The 20,278-nt window shown below is 45.2% G+C and overlaps 1 protein-coding gene and 1 long non-coding RNA gene across 12 annotated transcripts in view; one reads left to right on the forward strand and one right to left on the reverse strand.

The window, feature by feature from the left end:
• LOC135916647 (uncharacterized) overlaps nucleotides 1–20,278 on the forward strand; it is a 465,480-nt gene that overhangs the window by 207,255 nt on the left and 237,947 nt on the right. The gene's annotated exons all lie outside the window — the stretch shown is intronic.
• LOC135916639 (MFS-type transporter SLC18B1-like) overlaps nucleotides 1–20,278 on the reverse strand; it is an 82,289-nt gene that overhangs the window by 21,253 nt on the left and 40,758 nt on the right. For 5 of the 6 annotated variants that reach the window (XM_065450057.2, XM_070539215.1, XM_065450058.2 and 2 more), the window contains 2 exons: nucleotides 14,892–15,248; nucleotides 421–516 (listed from right to left, as the gene is read on the reverse strand). In XM_065450057.2, coding sequence (XP_065306129.2) covers nucleotides 421–516; nucleotides 14,892–15,176 — 381 coding nt within the window. In that variant the 5' untranslated portion in view covers nucleotides 15,177–15,248. Of the gene's footprint in view, nucleotides 1–420; nucleotides 517–14,891; nucleotides 15,249–15,811; nucleotides 15,883–20,278 lie in introns of those variants that run through there. The other variant, XM_065450059.2, reaches the window with a different exon arrangement.

Consider the following 20,278-nt stretch of genomic DNA (forward strand, 5'->3'; position numbering starts at 1 on the left):
ACGTGTTCAAGTATCTGCTCGAGGCTACAGTGATCATAGGCAGCGTTGCCAGCCATTATTTTGCAAACCTCAAGTTCCATGGTATTAAAACTGTACAAAATTGCTAGCCATAAGCTTGCATATCTGTTATAGATACAACGGAATTTTACTGAACAGACTAAAACGTAAATGTTCAGGTTGATTGAACGACCGAATTGTTAATATACGCAGATCGTGAGCGGAAATATTTGGCCATTACCAAGTCATTGAATAGAATGACGTTTACATGGACTTCACATACAGTTGATCTGTGAAATAAATGAAGGGTTCCGTGCTGGTTCAGGTACCATTCTTAATTTATTGCATATTGTAGGATGGTATAAAGTTATAGCTCCCAATAAAAAAGCTATGCGCAGAAAAAAGGCCGCATAAAGAACTTACAATTCGTTCCGCAAGTACTGCTCCAAACATCATGGCAATCTTGTAAGCGGAGTAGACATAGCTGTACTCATCGGCGTCGAGGCCTTTATCAGAGGCCTGAAACAAACCAAACGAGAGTGAATGGCTGAGGCAATGCAAATCATAGGTTGTTGTATGGTGGCTACTGACGTATCAAAAGTATTCCAAAAGAAATCTCGTTTTTTTTTTTCGCTTGCGAGACATTAGTCAATATCGCGGACCAATATCCACGTGCCCGGATCACTTATCTCGATTCTATCTCTAATTATGTTCTTATCGATTGCATATTTTTGTGCGTGCATTAGAGTAATATTTCATTCGCCGCTGCTGCTGCAGTACTTGTAACAATACCTTCCAGCTCTCTCGAATTTGTCGTAATGTTTATGAATTTGGGCTTGTTCTACGCTTTGGCGAATGTTGCGTCGAATCTTACGAAAAAAATTGTTTCGAAGAAAGTTTGGCTTGCCGGTCTCCGAAGATGTACTTGTATCCTTGGAAATCTGATGGCGAAAGGACACCAGAGAGATACTTTTTTCGAGCGGTTTATTCGGACAAGTTGTAATAGCAGGCTAAATCGGCAACATTAAGGTTACTGCTTAAGACAGTGTTATCTCAAAGGCAATGTGCTGCTTATCAGTGTTTGCAGTGCCAAGTTTGCGGAGTCTAAGGGTACACGTGTATAGTGCTTAATAAAATGCGTATGGATCTTACAAATGGTGCGTGCTCAGGGCAAAAAGAACAACTCCTCCACCCACCCCATTCTCCCTTCCTCCGAAGTTAGAAGGGGGGAAGAGATGTGGTATGTACACGAATTTTCTTGTTCATAAGTTTACATTTTTTGTTTGTTGTGCTTATGGCTCTATGACGCTATCCTTATTCATTTATTATTTTTTTTTGCACTTGCTTCGGCAGTGCCGGCACTACGGCGAGGGTTCCAATGGATCAAGCAAAACCCACAAAATCGCTGTCCTAAAGCTTGGAGGAAATCATCATTATAAATAATTCGAAAAGTATCGAACTATACAACGTTACGTCTTCTTAACGTTCCACTCCAATAAAGTGATACGTTGCTCCAATCCAATGAAAAACAATACGCTGCAATGAAACTTTCCAATTTTGCGGCTAGCACTTGTGCTTTGTTTAATTGATTTTCTATGAAAAAGTAGTTTATTATTTCCTCATGTTGGAAGTTTGGCTAACCGAAAACCCTTCGTAGAAGTTCGGCCTCACGAGAGTGGGCATGCTCGCGGCCCTTTTGACTTTTTTATTCCTTTATTCGTTATGCCTGATCAAACTCTCATGCATGTCCAATGGCAGTTAATATATATTTTTATTCTTCGTTTATTTATTATTTTGTAATTTTTACCTGAAGCAATGGCCCAGAGTGTCTTCGTTTAGAAGGCTCAGTCCCACTTATATGTTGAATAATTGCCATATCACCACTGCTGTCTGCCTATGTCGACTGCAAGATTATTTTCTGTCCCAGAGGTCTCTAATTACCCATTTGTTTGCTTAAACTAGACTTATGTTCCACAGGGGGGGAGGGGGGGGGGAGTGTCGTTTATTTTTAAGTTGTCCGGAATTTTCCAGAATTGCCGGTTTCAGATATCATCATTCTTGTACTTAAGCTGGTTTATTCGAAGAGGCGGACCCGTCAAGACGAAACACATATTGAAACCATTACCAGAAGCTCACTAATTAACTTCCTAATTAATTACTTTACGGCACATGATGCGACTACGAATTGTAGCCGATGAGTTTGCAAGACGTCACGATTGGAGATTTTACAGCGTGGAAGAGTCACCCTCGTCACCACGGCCATTACGCTACTTGCGCACGCTTTAGGGAACTGTAGCATTTATTTAGTAAGCAGCAATGAAAAGCTCCTTTTTGTAAAGTGCATGCTGTCAATTGTTGAATTCTATTCAATGCCAGTTTTTTAAGAGAGCTTACAATGCACTGTTTCGGATGTTATAAAAATTAAAAATTTCGGCAGGGACCATTAATAGTGTTTACGTGTGGGAATGCGGAAGCATTATAGTCCCTTTGGTGAAATATTTTTTTTCCGCACGATCCTTGTCCGCGCAAGCTCTCGCTTGCGTTCTAACTGTGCCTCGGTGAGGCCAAATCAAAACGCGCCAGGCGTCTCTACACGTTCGCTTGCCCGCCAACAGTTCATAACAAGAAGTACCGCTTAGTGGCGTTAAACTGAACAATAATGTCTTTTTTTTATTTTGTGCACTCACTTTATACACTCATGGCGTGGCGCCACCTCATTCCCATTGGCTGCGCCATCCCGTGCGCAATGACGAACGTACAAGACGACACCTTTCGACGTGACGTGTGCGATGACGCACGCACTAGGCACGCCTTTAGTCAGCCAAAACCGTGGAGATGCCATAGGGTTGGGGAAGCGTGCTCGTCCCGCACCCCGGAGTCCCGGGGCCAAATTCCCACCCGAACCGAAATTCAAGAAGTTTTATTTTCAAACCTACTAATTTACTTTGTTTACAGGGACTTCCCTTAGAAATTTGACGTCAGTACGAACATTATTGAGGTGTTCTTACTCCTTGCGCCATCAGCGTTTTTTGGTACCATCGCTCGTTCGCGATGCCGACGACACTGGATTTTCACGTAACGGGGCCTATAACGTTGCCCCATTAAAAGAAGGAACTGCGCTGAAGGTTTTTGTGGACCTCTTGAGGCAATGTATTTGTTAGGAGGGACGACAACTCGTCAATGCTCTGAATCTCTTGCTTGGCTGATGTTGATAGGGTGAGCGACCAAGGCCAGTAGGTGGTTGGTTTGGTTCTCGTTCCTTTTTAAGGCAAAAACCTTAGATGGCTCATGGGTCCAAAATTGCGATGTCTGGCTTTATGTCCACTACATTAATGGCACCAGAATTCATATGGAGTGGAACCATTGACCTTTGGTAAGAGTCAAACCTGCGACTTGCATTGTTAATTAAGGCGAAGTTAATTAATATCGACAACCTTTGTTGGGATTCGAACCCACGACCTGTGGCGTTAATTAAGGTGGAGTTAATTAAGATCCACGACCTCTGGTGGGTCGTGGAAAAGACATAAAAATACATGTTAAGTTCTTCGCGGAATCTTTCTGAGTTCATATGGTGGCTAAACGACAGCAGCGCCAAAGTTCTCTCGAGCATATTGTAGGATACTCTGTGGGGCGTGCCAGATAGAGCGCGCACTTTGCCACCAACTGCCGCAGAGCTTGTTTCAGAGCGCCGCTCTTGTAATGCGGACGGACGGTTATTCACGTGATATTTCTCATTTTCTCGCAGGCTTTCTTTATCAGCGGAACAATTTACACGGCCAAAAAGTACCAGGCTGAAAACACGTCAGTCTTAAAATTTTTTCCATTTTCAAGAAATTCCCAATTTACAGCACGCCATTCAACGCAGTAATCTAAATAAATGTAATTGCAATTAATTAGTAAATTTAATGATACCAACAAAAAATTACTGGTGGCTACTGTACTCGACTGTGAACAATACGCAATTGGTTGTCTTCGCGTTGAACGACCATGCGATGCTTTCCTCGGCCACACCTGTACAAAATCAATGAGAAATTTAATTCGTTTTGGATAAATGTAAGTTAGATATATGTTCACACACACACACACACACACACACACACACACACACACACACACACACACACACGCACGCACACACACACAAAGGCACGCGTGCAAACACACACACACACACACACACACACACACACACACACACACACACACACACACACAGGCACGCGCGCAAACACACACACACAGGCACGCGCGCAAACACACACACGCGCGCGCACACACACACACGCGCGCGCGCACACGCGCACACACACGCACACACACGCACACACGCGCACATACACACATGAACACACACGCGCACACACACACACGCGTACACACACGCCCACACACACGCGCACACACACGCGCACACACACGCACACACACACGCACGCACACGCGCACACGCACACGCGCACGCACACACGCACACACACACGCACACACGCACGCACGCACGTACGCACGCACGCACGCGCACACGCACACACACAGGCACGCGCGCACACACACACACGCGCGCGCGCACACGTGCACACACACACGCGCGCGCACACGCGCACACACACGCACACACACGCACACACGCGCACACGCTCACATACACACATGAACACACGCGCGCACACAGACACACGCGCACACACAAGCACACACACACACACGCGAACACACGCGCACACACACACGCGCGCACACACACGCACACACACACGCACACACACACGCACACGCGCGCGCGCGTGACAAAAGCACGTGACAGCACATGACAAAAGCGAATGAGATGACCGCTTGCGTTCCCAGTATCCTATGCGCACCGCGATTACAGTGCTCTCAAACGTGCCGCGTACAAACTAATAGCGCATTCAGCTTGGTGTGCTGCCTAATCTGCGTATTGCTATCATGAACCGCCGTGAAGAAAGCACATCGGTGGCATAAAGTGCGCAGTCTACATGAAAGGGGCTACTTCATGATACAGTACCACCGCGACGTTCCAAAGGGGACGCTCATAACATCATCCATCCATGAGGAGTGGGGGTGTGAGTGGGGAGGGCATATGCCGTTTAGTTTAGGGGGGGGGGAGGCGCCCCCCCTCCCCTTAGGTACGTGCCTGGATGGACTGCAACTACTGCTTTATTGCTAAAGGACCCGCCTTCTTGTTGTGCTTGTAGTGTCCCTCGAGAAGCGCACGTGCTCTGACTGCCGTGAGGCGTGAAGAAGACGCTGCTTCAATAGCATGGCTTATCAACTAGCCCATCATTATCTATTAAATTGCTAATGAATTCAGCCAAATGAAATGGTCCAATAAAAGAAAAAAGAAAGTGTGTAAATAGCATGCTTATATATTTTTGTGAAATTAAGAGTAACATAAAAAAGGATTACCTCAGGGCATTAAGGTCACAATAAAATGCTAAAAACGAAAGCTAGATGTCAGCAGAGGTGAATGGAGCATTCGTGCGTGTCGGTGTGTTTGACGGCTTCACGCACACTGGCATTCTTGACTGTTCGCCTGGAAGAGCCTCCAAAATTTATTTGACCAGAATCATCCCTTGTGTTTTGTTCAGGACAAACTCTAATGTTGCACAAAAGTTTGTAGCAACTGATGCAGCACTTATGGGCTGCAGTGAGCTCGTGCGTGGTGTGGTAGCTGTGTCATGACTCGTAAACTTTTCCCAAGGACTCTTGTTCGAGTGGTTTTGTATGTCGCAAGAGCTTTATTCGCTGCTAAGTGTTTCTCTTTTCGTCACATGTAAAAGCAGAAGCATGTGCGCCTTCTTCCATACACTAATTCAAAGAAAGAGTCAGTGGAGAGAAGGGTGGAGCGATGGAGAGAGCTTATTGCTTCAATGAGCCACTATCACCTGGATATCTACATGCGACCGTAAAGGAGCGGAGTCGCTGAATATGGGTACGTTTAACTAGAGTCACAATACTCTCAGCGAACGTTGCACGATTCTGCCTCCGACACGCGCAGCACAATCTCTGCCTGCGAGCAAGATACGGTTTGCACTACCTTTTTGTCTCTAACATCACTGCCTGCAATGTAATATAGAGCCGTGTGTCTAATACCGAAGAAGGCTCTTGGCGAACGTTTTCTTTGGAATTGTTAATCAGCTTGACGCAGATGGCAAGTGACCCTCAAAAGCTCAACTAACATTGACAGCAGAAGCGCTTCTTTGCTAGGCCACGTTGTCTGCCGCATTGCCGTGAGCAAAAGAGCCTTGCAGTGCTGCTTGCAGCTCTCCTAAAGAGTTTATTATATTCAGCAAAAGTGTCTTCGAAACAGAATAAGCGCAAGAAGAAATCATTTTCCGAAGTAATATTAAATGTTGCCTATTTTGCCCTAACGACAGAAATAGGCGTTTATATGTAGCATAAGATTACTGCTACTCCATTTTGAACCACATAACTCGTTCTCACACACCAAAGGCGTGCGAGCGTGCTGCACGGGGTAAAATAGGGATTTGTCTATAAACGCCCGGGCTCCATTTATTGCATTTTCACGTACCATTGCTGCATTCTGCAGGTATGTATCATGTGATTTCATACTCAGATGCGTTCTCTCTGGCTCCGTATTCAATTTTCACTATCTTTAACGGAGACAGCTGTCCTTTACCTACCGCGACCTGGTGCAGCTTTTGCGAATATTTAATCTGCCGCATGGGAATTTGCCGACTTGGCAATCGCTGCACCGAAGAAGAGAGAGAGAGAGAGAGAGATAAAAAGAAGGCAGACATATGAGCCAGTAAAGAGTCCGGTTGGCTGCCCTGCGCTGAAGGAAAGGAGAACGAAAATAGAAAGAAAGGACAGAAAGAGAGAGATGGGGTTAGAGAGACGTGTGCAGACAGCACTGCAGTCAAAGGCGCTCGCAAAAGCCAGACGGTCTCAGAAAGCACAAAAGTGCCTTCATTACTTTCTGAGCCGATGATCGGTGTGAGCGGTGTTCTAGTATTGTCTGTCCAATAAGAAGAATGCGTTTGACATAGATTGTCTTTCTGCTTCAAGCTGAGGACATTGCCACTATAGGCAGTCTATGTTCTCGTAGCAGCAGACATCACATGCAAGACTATCAGTCATTGCAATTACTGCTGAATAAGCTCGCGTGAAGGCAACTCCCAAACACGGTGCAGTCTGGCCGGAGGTCCGAGTTGATGCAAAAGGGTGTCTCTTTACAGTCTGGTGCACCTTGTATGTGCGGTATTCCACTCAGCTAACGAGAGTGTGCTTGCTAGAACGCGAAGCTCTCTCGCAGCGTCTGTCCTTCAGAGATGAATGGGGACGTAGTGGTCTTCTTGATTCGACGTCCGAGCTTCCTCATCTGCGTCGTCATTTCCTATGATATCGCAATGGCATGGTATTCATTGAAAAGTGATATCATGGCCTTTTTCACTCAACTGATGGCTGAGTTCCGCGATTTCGCACGCCAGTTAATCGTGAGTTTCCTGTCGGAGAAATGACTGCATACATTGCAAGGACGGCCTTGAATCGCAGAAGACTGCCCATTTTTTAGGACTTTCTGTGCAGATCCCATGAAGCCGCGAGCTCTGCAGCTGTGGACATAGTGATATGGAAAGTCTTGAAACGTTGGGTTATTCCTCTTGTTGGTATAACTACAGCGCCACCGGAGCTGGTTAGTGTAGTAGAGCCGTCAGTATAAACGTGTGTGCAGTCACTGTATTTACTGTACAAGAGGAGTCGAGTTGTTTGAGTGCAGATGATGGCAAGTCAGGCTTTTTGAAGTCCTGGGATTATGAGGTTTATTTGAGTACTGCTGACACAACATGGAAGACTCGAAGGTCTTGCAGCAGACGCGTATCCTGAGGTAAGAGAGGCATGATGAGCGAAGACAGTTGCACTGAAAGTCGTGTGGGCCTTTCCTATAGGTAGACTGGTTAGGTGGCGGGTAATGTTTTTTTTTACATTGCATTTCTTTTTGCTGGCATAATGTCTAAGCCAATTTGTCATTCTTTTTTTGCTGATGTATTGTTTTTGTCCGTCCTGATTCAGTGCCTGTGCCTGCTCCTGCTGCTCTCAAACCGGGTTAAAGGCCCGTCAAGTTGCTGCGAGCAACTTTTTCCTTAAATCCCCTATAAATAGTATGTTTATAGAAATGAAGGCAAAATAGTAAATAGTAATTTTTGGTGTGTTCGTCAGCGCCACCACTCACAAACCTTGGCGGTGGATGTAGAACATCCTTTCTCCCGCAGGCGTCGCGAGTACGTGATATTTCTGTGTGAAGGCAACTGGTCAATAAGCCCGCACGTGCTACCTGAGGGCATCAATGTTGCCGGATTTGATACCCTCGTTATGTAAGAACGAGAAGAAAAAGGGTTAATTGAGGGGCCCGATTTTTATTAATAATATCATGAGAAACCAACAAGCGAAGAAACCGAGGAAATATAGGTTAAATTACTTGTACTTATTATTGAATTAAAGAAAAAATTAATGGGCATGAAAGTGGATGAAAAAACAAATTACTGCAGTTGGGGAAGGATCCCACGTCTTCGTATTACGCGTGCGATGCTCTAACCTATTCAGCTACTGCGGCGTGGTTTTCCCATCTAATTGTCCGCTCTAGATTATATATATATATATATATATATATATATATATATATATATATATATATATATATATATATATATATATATATATATATATTTTAGAGAAGCCAATTACGTGGGAAAACCACGCCGCGGTAGCTGAATTGGTATATATATATGTGGCGTTCCGAAAGCTGGTCGGGCTCCAGTCCCCCGGAAAAAATGAAAACTTTCCGCCTATGAAACGAAGTAAACATACCACAAATATACGAGCAGCTCCGACCAGATGCGGTGTTTTCAAGAACTCAAATAAGCTAATTGAAAGCAAATGCATTGCTTGTCAGAAACCCGAAGAAAGTTCTGCGGAAATACTTTTTATACCTCATAGTAGGAGACAGTTCAATTTGACAGCCTGAGTCCTCTCCCACCAGCAAGAATCTGACGTCTCTAAGTGCTGTCATCTTCCTTCGTGTAATTGTCGTATAGTTCACTATCACTAATACTGCTTCGGCTTTCCGGGGAAACTGCAACTCCTCTGTCTTCTTTTTTTGTCTATTTCTGTGAGCCTGAGTGTAAGCGCTCCTGAGCACGACAGATGTTGATTATAATTTCGAGTGAATCCTGCTTGGCCTCATTTCGGTTACTGAGTGAATTATACAGAGTGCCTTAACTATCATGCACCAAGACTTAAAAAAAGGGCAGTTGCGTTACTCGAAGAAAACCTATTGCAAATTGTTTCCAGTGCAGTGGAGTATATGCGTCAATATTTCTTCGGTTACCGAAGTTTAATTTGACAACTGCAGTTAATTATCTAATTCGAGAAGGCCTGTCCTAATAATCAAAGTGTCAATGAGGCATTTGTAGGCACGCAAGGCACCCCCAGATGACTGCTAGCTGCTGTGTTTTCAGCGACGTACGAATTGCGTGCAATATTTTCCGAGTGGCAACCAAACCGTATGAAATATCAAAACTACCATGTGACTGCGCTCTCACCCGCAACATAAAGCAGCTCCCTCAAATAAGCAAATTGAAAGCAACTGCATTGCTTGTCGGAAACCCGAAGAGACAGCGCGTCACCTTGATAATGGTACGGGAGGAGCACTAACAGTAGGTCTCGCGGCTTTCCAGCTTTTCTTTCCTCTCTACGTCACACTTATCACCCGCCTGTCAAGACCGACTGATTACATTGATAATAAATGTCCCTTGATAACGCGGCCTAATCGCAGCTCTAATCACGCACAAAATGCGAAAACCAATGTAATAGGCACAACATGTTTCAAAATCGCGGCTTTTCTTTCACCGCATCGACAGAGTGCGCGCGCAGCTATACTTCGCGCCAGAAACTTGCTTAGGACCAAAGCCAAATTAAAATGGCGGTTTTAGTTTTCATGAGAGTGTATATGGGCTACAAAAACAGGTTCATGGCATCAAATAAAAGCGAAATAAACGGATCTGGAAGCGCCCATGCGTTTAGAAAAGACCATAGCAATCCGTTCGAGGAAGTAAATAACTACTTCTAAATGAGCCTAATTGGCATTTGGGGCGCCTGCACAAAAAACAACAACAACAAGATAAGCAAGAAACATCAGATTTCAGTGTGCCCTTACTATCTATGAATTCTTAAGCGCCATTGAACACCAGCTTCTGCTTAGAGAACGCGTTCGAATAAGTCTCCTTCTGCAGCTACGCAGTACTGAGTCCGCTTTATCACACCTTCGGTGGCTTCCTTGCTGACCGATGCTCGAAATGTATGGCAGGCATCCGTTATACTTGTCTTGAGCTAATCTGACGTCCGTCTCGATCATGTAAGCACCATCTTTCACATAACTCCAAAGAAAGAAAACAAGTATGGAGAGGTCAGATTACCTAGCCGACCAACTTCCGCGCCCATGCCTTCCAATCTATTGCGCATGAAAAGTCGCATCCAGCCAGTTTGGTGCTCGACTGCTACTGTGTGCTATCGCCCCATCTTGCTGATACTGCAGAAGTGGACGATGTGATAGCGGGACTTCGTCGAGAAACTCATCTACCACTCCTTCAAGGATTTCGTCCACATAACACTGTCCAGTCAATGTATGATCGAAGAAGCTGGGACTGATTATAGCAGCGGCTTGAATTCCGCAGCCCATATTTTCGACCACTGGTGCTGGTGCCGATAGTGCTTCATCCAGTGCGTAGTGTAGTCACTCCGATAGTGTACAATATGCAAATTTACCTGGGCGTTTCCGTGAATTTTGGCTTCATCTTTGGGCATGATGTTGCTCAAAAAGTCCGGTGACTCATGGGCTTTTGTGAGGACCCAAATCGAGCAATCTAGATGATTCTACATCCCTAGCTTCCAAGCATTGGTGCTGGTTAAGGTGGTATGGGAGAAAGGCCGTCGTTCAGAATCCTCAGAACTGATGACTTGAATATTGGTACCTGGGTGGCCACGTCCCGCACGCTAGCTTGAGGGTTTGAGGCCATAAATGCTGGAACATGCGTGTGTAGGGTAGGAAACGAAAGTGGAGGCCTATGCCGCTGTTTCTTGAAGCTGCCGGTTTGTCTCAGGCTTTCATCATTTCGATGATTGTCGACGCGTCTGGTCTACCACCACATTACCAAGACTGGTGTATATTTAGGGCCTTCCTCTTGTCATTCGCAGCTCCTAAAGCAAGGATCATTTTTACCTTCTGCTCACTGGGGAAAAACATGACGACTGGAACAAACGAAAACGAACCTTTAAATATTTGCACTGACGTTGTCAATTAGCTTTTGTGGTGATAGGTCTTGCCACAAAAAAGAATATAATCATCCGATCATCCGGGCGCTTTATGTACGCTAAGACAACTGATATCGCAGAAAGGTGATGGTTAATTCGTGATATATATATATATATATATATATATATATATATATATATATATATATATATATATATATATATATATATATATGTATATATATCCCACCTTATATATCAATCAATACACTTTCAGTTGGCAGTAAGTGCTTGTCCACGTTTTTGCATGTGTCCCCTGTTCCTCTTCAGGCTGTACGTACCACACATCTATCACAGTTAGTTTCTAACTAACAGCAGACGCGACGTGTTACTTCGTCCGAGGCGCGGCAGATAGGGCACTAGCTCAATTGCGATGTTTTACAGCGAAGCTATATATAGATAGCCGATTCGTCCGTGCGTCCGTTTGTCCGGCTGTAGGCCGAGAACTCCTCCTGCGCAACCCCATGCGAATGCTCGAAAAAAAGTGAAAGAGAGGCGCGCGATTGGCTGCGTCAGCAGTGACGTCGTTGCTCTCCGTCGCAGCTGGACGGGCGCGCAGCAGTTTCTCTACGGTGCCGAAATTGGTAGGCCATGCGTCATACGTACTCCTTAAGAGCAGGCAGCTTTCCATCAGCAACGCCGCGAGGTGAACTGGGAACGAGCTCGTCTACGTCGTCCCGATGCTGCAGCCCGAGCACAAGAACAGGCTCGTGCAGCCGTGCGCAAGCAGCAACCGCATACCGAGGATTCGGCAGCCTACCAAGCCGTTGCTTAATGAACCGTCGGGATTAAACCAGTGATAAACAACGGGGTCACGCGTTTCAGCTTCGCTGTTAACCATCTGTACGGAGTGCTTTGGCGGTGATCTTTTTTCTTATTTCCTTCATTTCTTTCTGGCTAACTCAGAAGGAGCCTGTTTGAGGGAGCTGTTTTATGTGACGGGTGGAAGCGTAGTCATGTCGTATTGGCTATATTTCGCAGGATTTATTTATCAGTCGCAAAAAATTAGTTTGCGATTAGTGCGTCGCTGAAAATACCAGAGTTAGATGTGGCTGTGGCCTTGGCTGTGCTTACAAATGCCTCATTGACACTTTGATAATTATGGTAGTTAGTCTCGAGTTAGATAATTAATTATAATTATCTTGGTAAATCTCAGTAACGGAAAAAATTACTTGCAGCTACTCCACTGTACTGGGAACAATGTGCACTAGGATTTCTTCGAGTAACGCATTTTTTAAAAATCTTGGTACATGATAGTGATTCGGGACAGCCTGTATGTATTTATCACCTCTACATGCAAGTGACGATGTTTCCATTCCTAATAAGCGCTGTAAATTAATAGAATGTTTTTTAATGCGTCGTTAGTTTTGCTTACCGGTAAGTGATACTGAGACCCATATCATTCGCGTGAATTTCACCTCCCGTTGTTAAATGACTCCGCCGAAGGAGTCACTAAAGTCTACAGGTATATTTCAGGGTCAAAAAACACGCAAAGCGCTTTGACGCGAGGTGAACATACAGCGACATATTCATTCTCTAGGCCTAAGCTATCCATACCTTTAAAAATAGTTGTTAGTTGGCTACCTCCTTCTCTTTAAAAAATATATTAAACTTTATATTGTGTGTATATTTGAATATATTGTGTATGTGCATGGCGGTTAATAAAGTTAAAACTTCGTTGAAGTGAGAAAATACGGATGAGGCAGCCGCCGCTGGTACTTCTAATGCGCTTGTTCTCCTATTGTCACCATTTGCAGAAATAAAGCAAAGTATGAATTAAAATCCACGCACGTCTGCGCGAGCAATGATGCAGTAAGCTATTAGCCACAATAAAACTTAAGTGATATGGTCGAGGCTAGTCAAAGGAAATCTAAAATGAGGTGGGTGACAAAACTCTGGCCATATGACACGTTAGGCGGGAGTAGGGGATAGACGTTGGCATCGCCGGGGTGAATAGTATTCAGCGCCCCCCCCCCCTTCCCCCCGACCCCGGAAAACTCCAGAGAGGGCTCGAGCCCCGGAGTCCCCCCCCCCCCCCCCGTAGTCGGCATCTATGCTTTGTTTTGTCTTTCAAGTGTTCTCTATTGGTTTCTAAAATCAAAGTCGCGGAACTGCGCTGTCGAAGCAAAACAGTCTTGAAAGCTCCACTGAGTGTCAATATCTTCTCGCAACTATTACTTTAGATACGTGAAACCGTAGGCGTGTGAAACATTGATGTAAATTTAGTGCGCATTCGTCGTCGTAAGTTACTGAAACAGGACTGGTTGTGGTCCGTGAGCCTTGTAAAATCAGTTTATTGTCTTTTGGCAATTCCTTAATATTTTCATTCTTGTGGCCATATTTTGTATCGATTAACGTCATACCACATTTTTTTAATATATCATGTCTTGCATCTAGCTGATCTACGCAATAACATAGGTACAGTGGCGTCCGAGCCAACTAAATGAAGTTCGAAGAGAATGGAGCATGGTCAGTCAAGTCGTAAAGAAGTGCGGTTCCAGACAGTGGCATAAATGTTGATCGACTTAAGAAAGACAAAAATAGAAGTATACTTCTCATGTTTGCTCTTTACAAAGTGGTTTTCTTGCTATTTTTTAAATGATATAATTAGATGCACGGAAAACAGGGGGAAGGCAGGAGATGAAAATTCAAGACGATGAGCAAAACGGGAACACGGTGAAAGCGCAAGCCACCGTTTCAGCAAGCGAACTTGTCTTTTTCATGGCTTGAAAAATGCTTGGAAAGGACAAGTCGACTTCTCGAGACGTTGGCTTCCGCTGTCACCTTCTTCTCGTTTTGCTCATCATAAGTAGATGCAGAATTTTCTGGCTCTGTACCGTCAGCGAATTTATGGTCACTAAAGAACTTAAGCCTCAGTGATCCGGTCAGGCAATGAAATAAGTAAAGCAACGCATTTACTTTGCTATGTTGGGCTTGGAATTGGACACTGTGGCCAAGGTGGTTGGTGGTGCCCGGGTGGTTATGTACTGTTTAATGACAGAAACTGGTCGAATATTGACGATAGTTCTAGGCAAAGAAATAAAAATAAAAGGGTGTAATCGTCTTACTGCATATAAGGGCTCCAATATTGAAATTCTTAATTGCGAGTGTTTGCATTTTTTGTCGTATTTATCCGTGAGTGCAGCTGGTACCTTTGGGGCAGTACGGAACCGACAGAAATAGCGCATGCAATGATCCAGTGTAGCAAGTGGTAAATAGGCCGAAAATGTAGCACGTAGTGTAAAAAAGACAAAAAAAGAAGAAGAAAAACCTGTGCGACTTGTCTGTCCTAATAATAGCCAAGAATTTGACTGGCACTACTTGTTCGTTGAGGAACTTCGAACTATAGACTTAAATTGAAAGCATCTGCCTTTAGGCCCAGTGAGTCTCCATCTATTCTTTTGACTGTCACAGTTGACGTAATCAGAAGTGTGGTACTTGAGTACAAAATCGAATCGAAACTTTTGACAATGATCAAACACTTGCTGCGCGCCTGGATGCGGGATTCACCAAGGATGCCGACGCGGTGTCAATTAACGATGACTTACCATTGCCGGATAGAACGTCTGCAACAGCGAGAAGCCTGCAGCTATCCAGAATTCACTGTGAACAAGGGGCAGGATCCACAGGAACTTCATCACGTGCCTTCCCCACTTGGTGTTCCCTTCTTCGGCGGTTTTTTGCGGCAGTCCGTCTACCGTTTTACCAAGTGACACGCTCCCATGTCGGCTCTGGTCGCCACAATAGTCGTCGACAAAATCGGGATGCTTTTTCGTTGCCCCATAGTTGGGCTCTTGTCCGGCTTCCCTGTCCAAGAGCACCGAAGACTTCATGCTTCAATGAAAGCTGGCGACGGAGGCTGGCTACCACGCCAACTGCGTCAGCCGTTGTGCTCGCCTGCCAGCCTGCGTTGAAACCGTGTCAAACAGGTGATTTGCGCTCTGCTGACGCACGCCTGTTTTGCAGCGCAATTAGCTTGCATGTGGCGTCACGCCAAGGCCAGCCCTATTTTTATGTATGGTAAGTCGACTTTTTTTGCAGAGATATACATACGTAACGTAAATATCTACTATCAACATTTCATACTGCTATCTGATGGTTTTAGTTCGTAGTAACAAGGGAAGTGCCACAAAACCAGTAATGCACAAAACAAATGCAAAGTTCATGAAATGTTCGAGCATTTAGGATATAAACAGACTGACTGCTGCGACAACTTAAACATTTGGGACAGTGCCAGCGCATGAATCAGGTATAAACACGAACGCACACAAGAAGAGGACATAGAACAATCCTGCGTTTTTACTGTAGCTTTGTTTTCCACGTGTTTTGTACTTTAAGAGCTCTGATATGAAACACGCTACTGCTTTAGAATGCTGAAGATTTTAACCAAACTCAGGTAGAGGCGTTCACAATTTATTGAACTCTATAAACGAAGAAGGAATCTCTGTAAAGGGAAAAAATCTCATACCCATAAATTTTGGACGTTGCACGTTGCCCCCGCGGCCATCTGTCGAGCTTCACCGCAGTACACCAGCGTAACTGACTGGGCAGTATTAAAAAATATATATATTTCAGAAGGCCGACCAACCTTTTACAACTTTCAACTGGCAACATTCAGAGGGTGCGCCCTTTTAAAAACATGCGTATTTACGGCACCTATCCGTAACTTTCAAAACCTCACGAGTGTTGTAATTACGTAGCAAAGGGTGGACCCTCTCGGTGTTCCTAATTAAAACTTGTTGATTGAAATTGGTGGCCTTCGCAAAAAAAACCATATATATATATATATATATATGTGTATTAAAAGACCGCTCATTGAGTCACGCTGGCGCACTCTATTGACGTTCGGCAGATAGCCGAAGGGCCACTTTCCCAAATTCGTGGGCACGGGTACCTTTACCTGATGCAGAAGATTATAATGCCCCCGTATTTACCGAGTCGTTTACCTGAAGACATTGATCGGAGGGGGTTGCAAACAAGAACGTTCCCAAACGCAGCATACTTCAAGAGAGTAAATTCCAGACAATAGCTAGAAGCGAGCTGCAAGCTTTACAAGCATGAAAACGCAGAGATGGCACGCATCTTATGGAAATGCACGGAGATCGGAGCAATATATATATAGAGGACAACATAGAACCGGACCTTCTCGAGGAGCGATGGCTAAGCGCTTTGACTAGCTGGGATCTACACGAGCGACTATGGGCAATCCAGTGGGCCCAGGCAGCGGTGGAAAGGCTAAGCCTCAGCGCACATATAATGTCCGGCTGGCCTGAGTTTTTTCAACCTGGGAGCTATGCACATTTGATGTTCTAGTTCTATCTTTGTTACTGTAATGCTTATGAAGTTTAGAACATTAGCTCAGTTTTCCTGGATATGCGAATTTCGAACAAAGTATACACGCCCTGCAGCACCTGTGTTGTGGCCCAGCAAGCGGTCTTCAGAACCTGTGTAAGCATGAACTGCACTAAGTACAAGATTTTAGCGTGAGTTGCCGACGTGCGCAAATATCTGATAAGATGTCCGTAATTTGAAACTCGGAGTCAAGACAAATATGCACTGTACACTACACAGTTCTACACAGTTTTGCTCACAGTTCTACAGAAGGTACTTGAAATAGTTAAGGAGTAAGCACACAGTCAAGTCAGAAACCGTGCTTCGCCTAAGCTTCAAGTGGGCACGAGTTACCCCGCACTTGTACGTATCTGTGCACCTGTCAAAGATCCTTTTGAGCTTTATGCGTATTTTGTTTATTATACCGCAATAACACGGCGCACCTTCTATCATGATCGCACTCGACCAGGATTGAATTTCTTGGTCGTCATTGTCTCCTTTGCACGAGATCCGGATAGGTGCGAATTATAATCAAGGAATGCGATGCCGAAGGACCTGATCGCGATCGGAAGTGCCACGTGTGACTACGGTGTTACATATAGTGCCTAATAACACATTACGTATTGCCTATGGCTAAAGGTAGAACGAGAGCATACAGAGATTACAGAAAAGATTACACCCAGCTAAACTTTTAAAACACCTTTTAGCTGCCATTATATGATCGCACTATGTCACAACTAAGGAGAACAAGGACATCTCTCTTTCTGATATGGGGTAGCATGTACGCAAACCTCTCCATCACTCACTATTGGCGGACTCTTTGTACGTTCTTTCTCTAGATGCGGCCCACGCACCAGGTTCGTCATACAATGAAACGCACCTGCCAGTTCCGCTGCGGCTTGCAGAGCAAGGGGGGGGGGGGGGGGGGACTTGACCTGTGACGGAAACGGCTTTGTGGAAAACACGCTCTCGCAGCTGGGCTTTCGACTCCGCTTCAGGCCGCCAGCATTGGGCGCATATTCGCGGTTGCCCACCTGCTTTGGTCTCACTGAGACTGACAGTATTGGAAATAAATACGCGACTCACGGTCACGCCGTTCCTATTTGTGAACGACTCGGCCCTGTTTGCGAATTCCACCGATGCGAAACCTGCGTCGGGTTTCGAATCGTGACCGGTTCACTGAGGTGTTGCTACGTCATCTCACGGTCGTCCGCTTTCTCAATGCTTAAAAGTGTGTCTGTTACTGCACGTATAGTATGTGTCAAAAGTGCGTAGGGTGCTGATGGGACCTGGTTGTTGCAGGGAACGGGGAAAAGTCTACTGTCACTCACCCTGCTACAAGGGAGCACGAGAGCACTTGTTCGTATCGAGAGAGTTGTAGCGCAGGAAGTGTCTGCGATATATAAATGTCGCTGAACTCCTGTGGCATACTTTTTATATTTAAATGTTCACTAAATACAAACACTAATTCAGTTTGGACTGATGAAGTATAGCCTTATAACGCTATAATCGTTATCGCGCGAAGGTGTTCATCAAAATAAGGAAAATGAAGGATGTTTTTCTTTTAATTTCGCGCCTATATCCAAGCGCCCGTAGATTGGTATGACGTAATGAATATCCAATAATTTTCATGTATTGGGAGGGTATGGCGCAGTAATTGTTTTCGTCGTTATATCAAAGGCAGAAGCCAAGCCAAAAAAATCTAGTGATAAAAAGGAGAGCAGTTTTTGTTTTCACGCCTAAAATAGGAGAAAAGTACATATAATAAAACATATGGGATGGAGTGAAGCCGAAAGCTTTCGGTAGCAATATGCAGGAAGGCGTCCGAGATATCAGGGGCTACCCATTGTAGAGGGACACGTCACTTTCTCCTGCGCAATCTTGGCAAACTTTGTCAAAGGAATATTAAAGTGTAAAAATACGTTTTCTATTAGTAAATGAAGCTTCTGCAGGGTTAAAAAATATCTTTTAGTGCTAAAGCATGCTAAGCCGTAAAAGATGCAATAATGAACAACGAATGGCGACGCTGACTTGAAGATACCGAGCCAGCCCATCATAACGCCATACACTTTGGAGGCGTCTGTTCAGGCCTCGTTAACCTTCTATCCGTAAAAAGTGGGAGAGAAAGAAAACGGAAGGAAAGGCTGGGATGTCAATGAGGTGCATGTCCGGTTTCTCTTCTTTCTTGTTTTGTTACCCTTTACATGCACTGCATAGATGAGAGAGAGAGAGAGAACATTTATTTGTAATGAGATGGGGTGAGTTCCTCGTAAGGTGGATCCCTTAGTTCAGGGCCCCATTAGCTCGCGCCACCCCGCGTGCCCGCCGAATCAGCCATCGCTGCTCTTGCGGGTCTAAGCTGGTCAGCGCAGTCTCCCACGAGGAAGGTGAGGGTGAAGGAATAGGGGAGTAACCCGGAAGGTGTGGGCACTCCCAGGTGCAGTGATATACTGTGGACTTTGCTTCATAGTAGGGACAGTATGAGAGATATTGCGTGGGGTGGAAGAGGTGAAGATAAAAGAGGCAGGGGAATGAATTAGTTTGAAGCTGTCGCCACGCAACGGCACCTTCTCGGTTGAGGGAATTATGTGGCTGGGTGAAGTGTCTCCTGCTACATCTGTAATATTGTAGAGTTTCAGTGTAGTTCAGTGGTTCTGTCGGTGTGCCGTCTGGGTTGGACAGCTCTTGCGATGGCGCCCGGTTAGCGAGCTCTCGGGCTACCGCATTAGAGCGTTCATTACCATGGAGAGGGGCTTGTCCAAGTGTCCAGACGATACGCACCCTGTGTAACGCTGTGGGGTGTAATGCTATAAGGATGCGGCGAGTCAGTTTGAGGTTAGGGAATGTGCCTTGCTGTTGTTGTGTGACCCAGTTTAGACGACTACGGCAAAGCGCAGGACGATTTTATGCACGGCTGTATTGGCCAATAACCATAAACGAAGGACGAAGGTGGTCGTGCTATTGGTTGCAATGATGTGAACTCGCATGTGTGACTGGTTTGTTTGCGACTCCTTTGTGCAACTGAGGGCTTGAAAAGTCATGTTTGGTTCTGTGGAGAGAGCGGAGTTTCGGGCTTGGGCTCGGACAGACGCCTCGGCGTTTCAATAAAGCGTCACTTTATCGGACAACGGCTCTTCCTTCGCGCTGCCACCGTGCACTCGAAGCATCGAGGGGCGCCGACTTCGGACCTTAAACACCTTCCCTCCTTAACTAGTGTTGAAGCTACCAGAAGGTAAAGGGAAAGAAAATTAACTCGGTATGTGTAAGGTGTCACCCTCCCTTGTGCCAAAGTCCTGCAGGCGCTCTGTGAATCAGTGACCACTGTGATGGGTCCATCCGGTGCCGGTATCATTGAAGCGTGTACATGGGCTAGGGCGATAGCAAACTGGTAAATATTGACAACATTGGCTTCTAAAGGAGCCAAAGTTTGATCTTAGCAAGGTTTTCAGATGTGTACTGCGCCACAATATCCAAAATACGTGATAATTAATACATTGAAATTTATGCCATCATGCCAGGGCGCTAAAGTATTGGCGCGAAATTAAAATAAAATAGAAGTTCAACATTCATTCTCTCTTATTTCGATGAACACTCTCGCGCGATA

This window comes from Dermacentor albipictus, chromosome 5 (assembly GCF_038994185.2).
Source record: "Dermacentor albipictus isolate Rhodes 1998 colony chromosome 5, USDA_Dalb.pri_finalv2, whole genome shotgun sequence".
In the NCBI taxonomy this organism is placed as follows: domain Eukaryota; kingdom Metazoa; phylum Arthropoda; class Arachnida; order Ixodida; family Ixodidae; genus Dermacentor; species Dermacentor albipictus.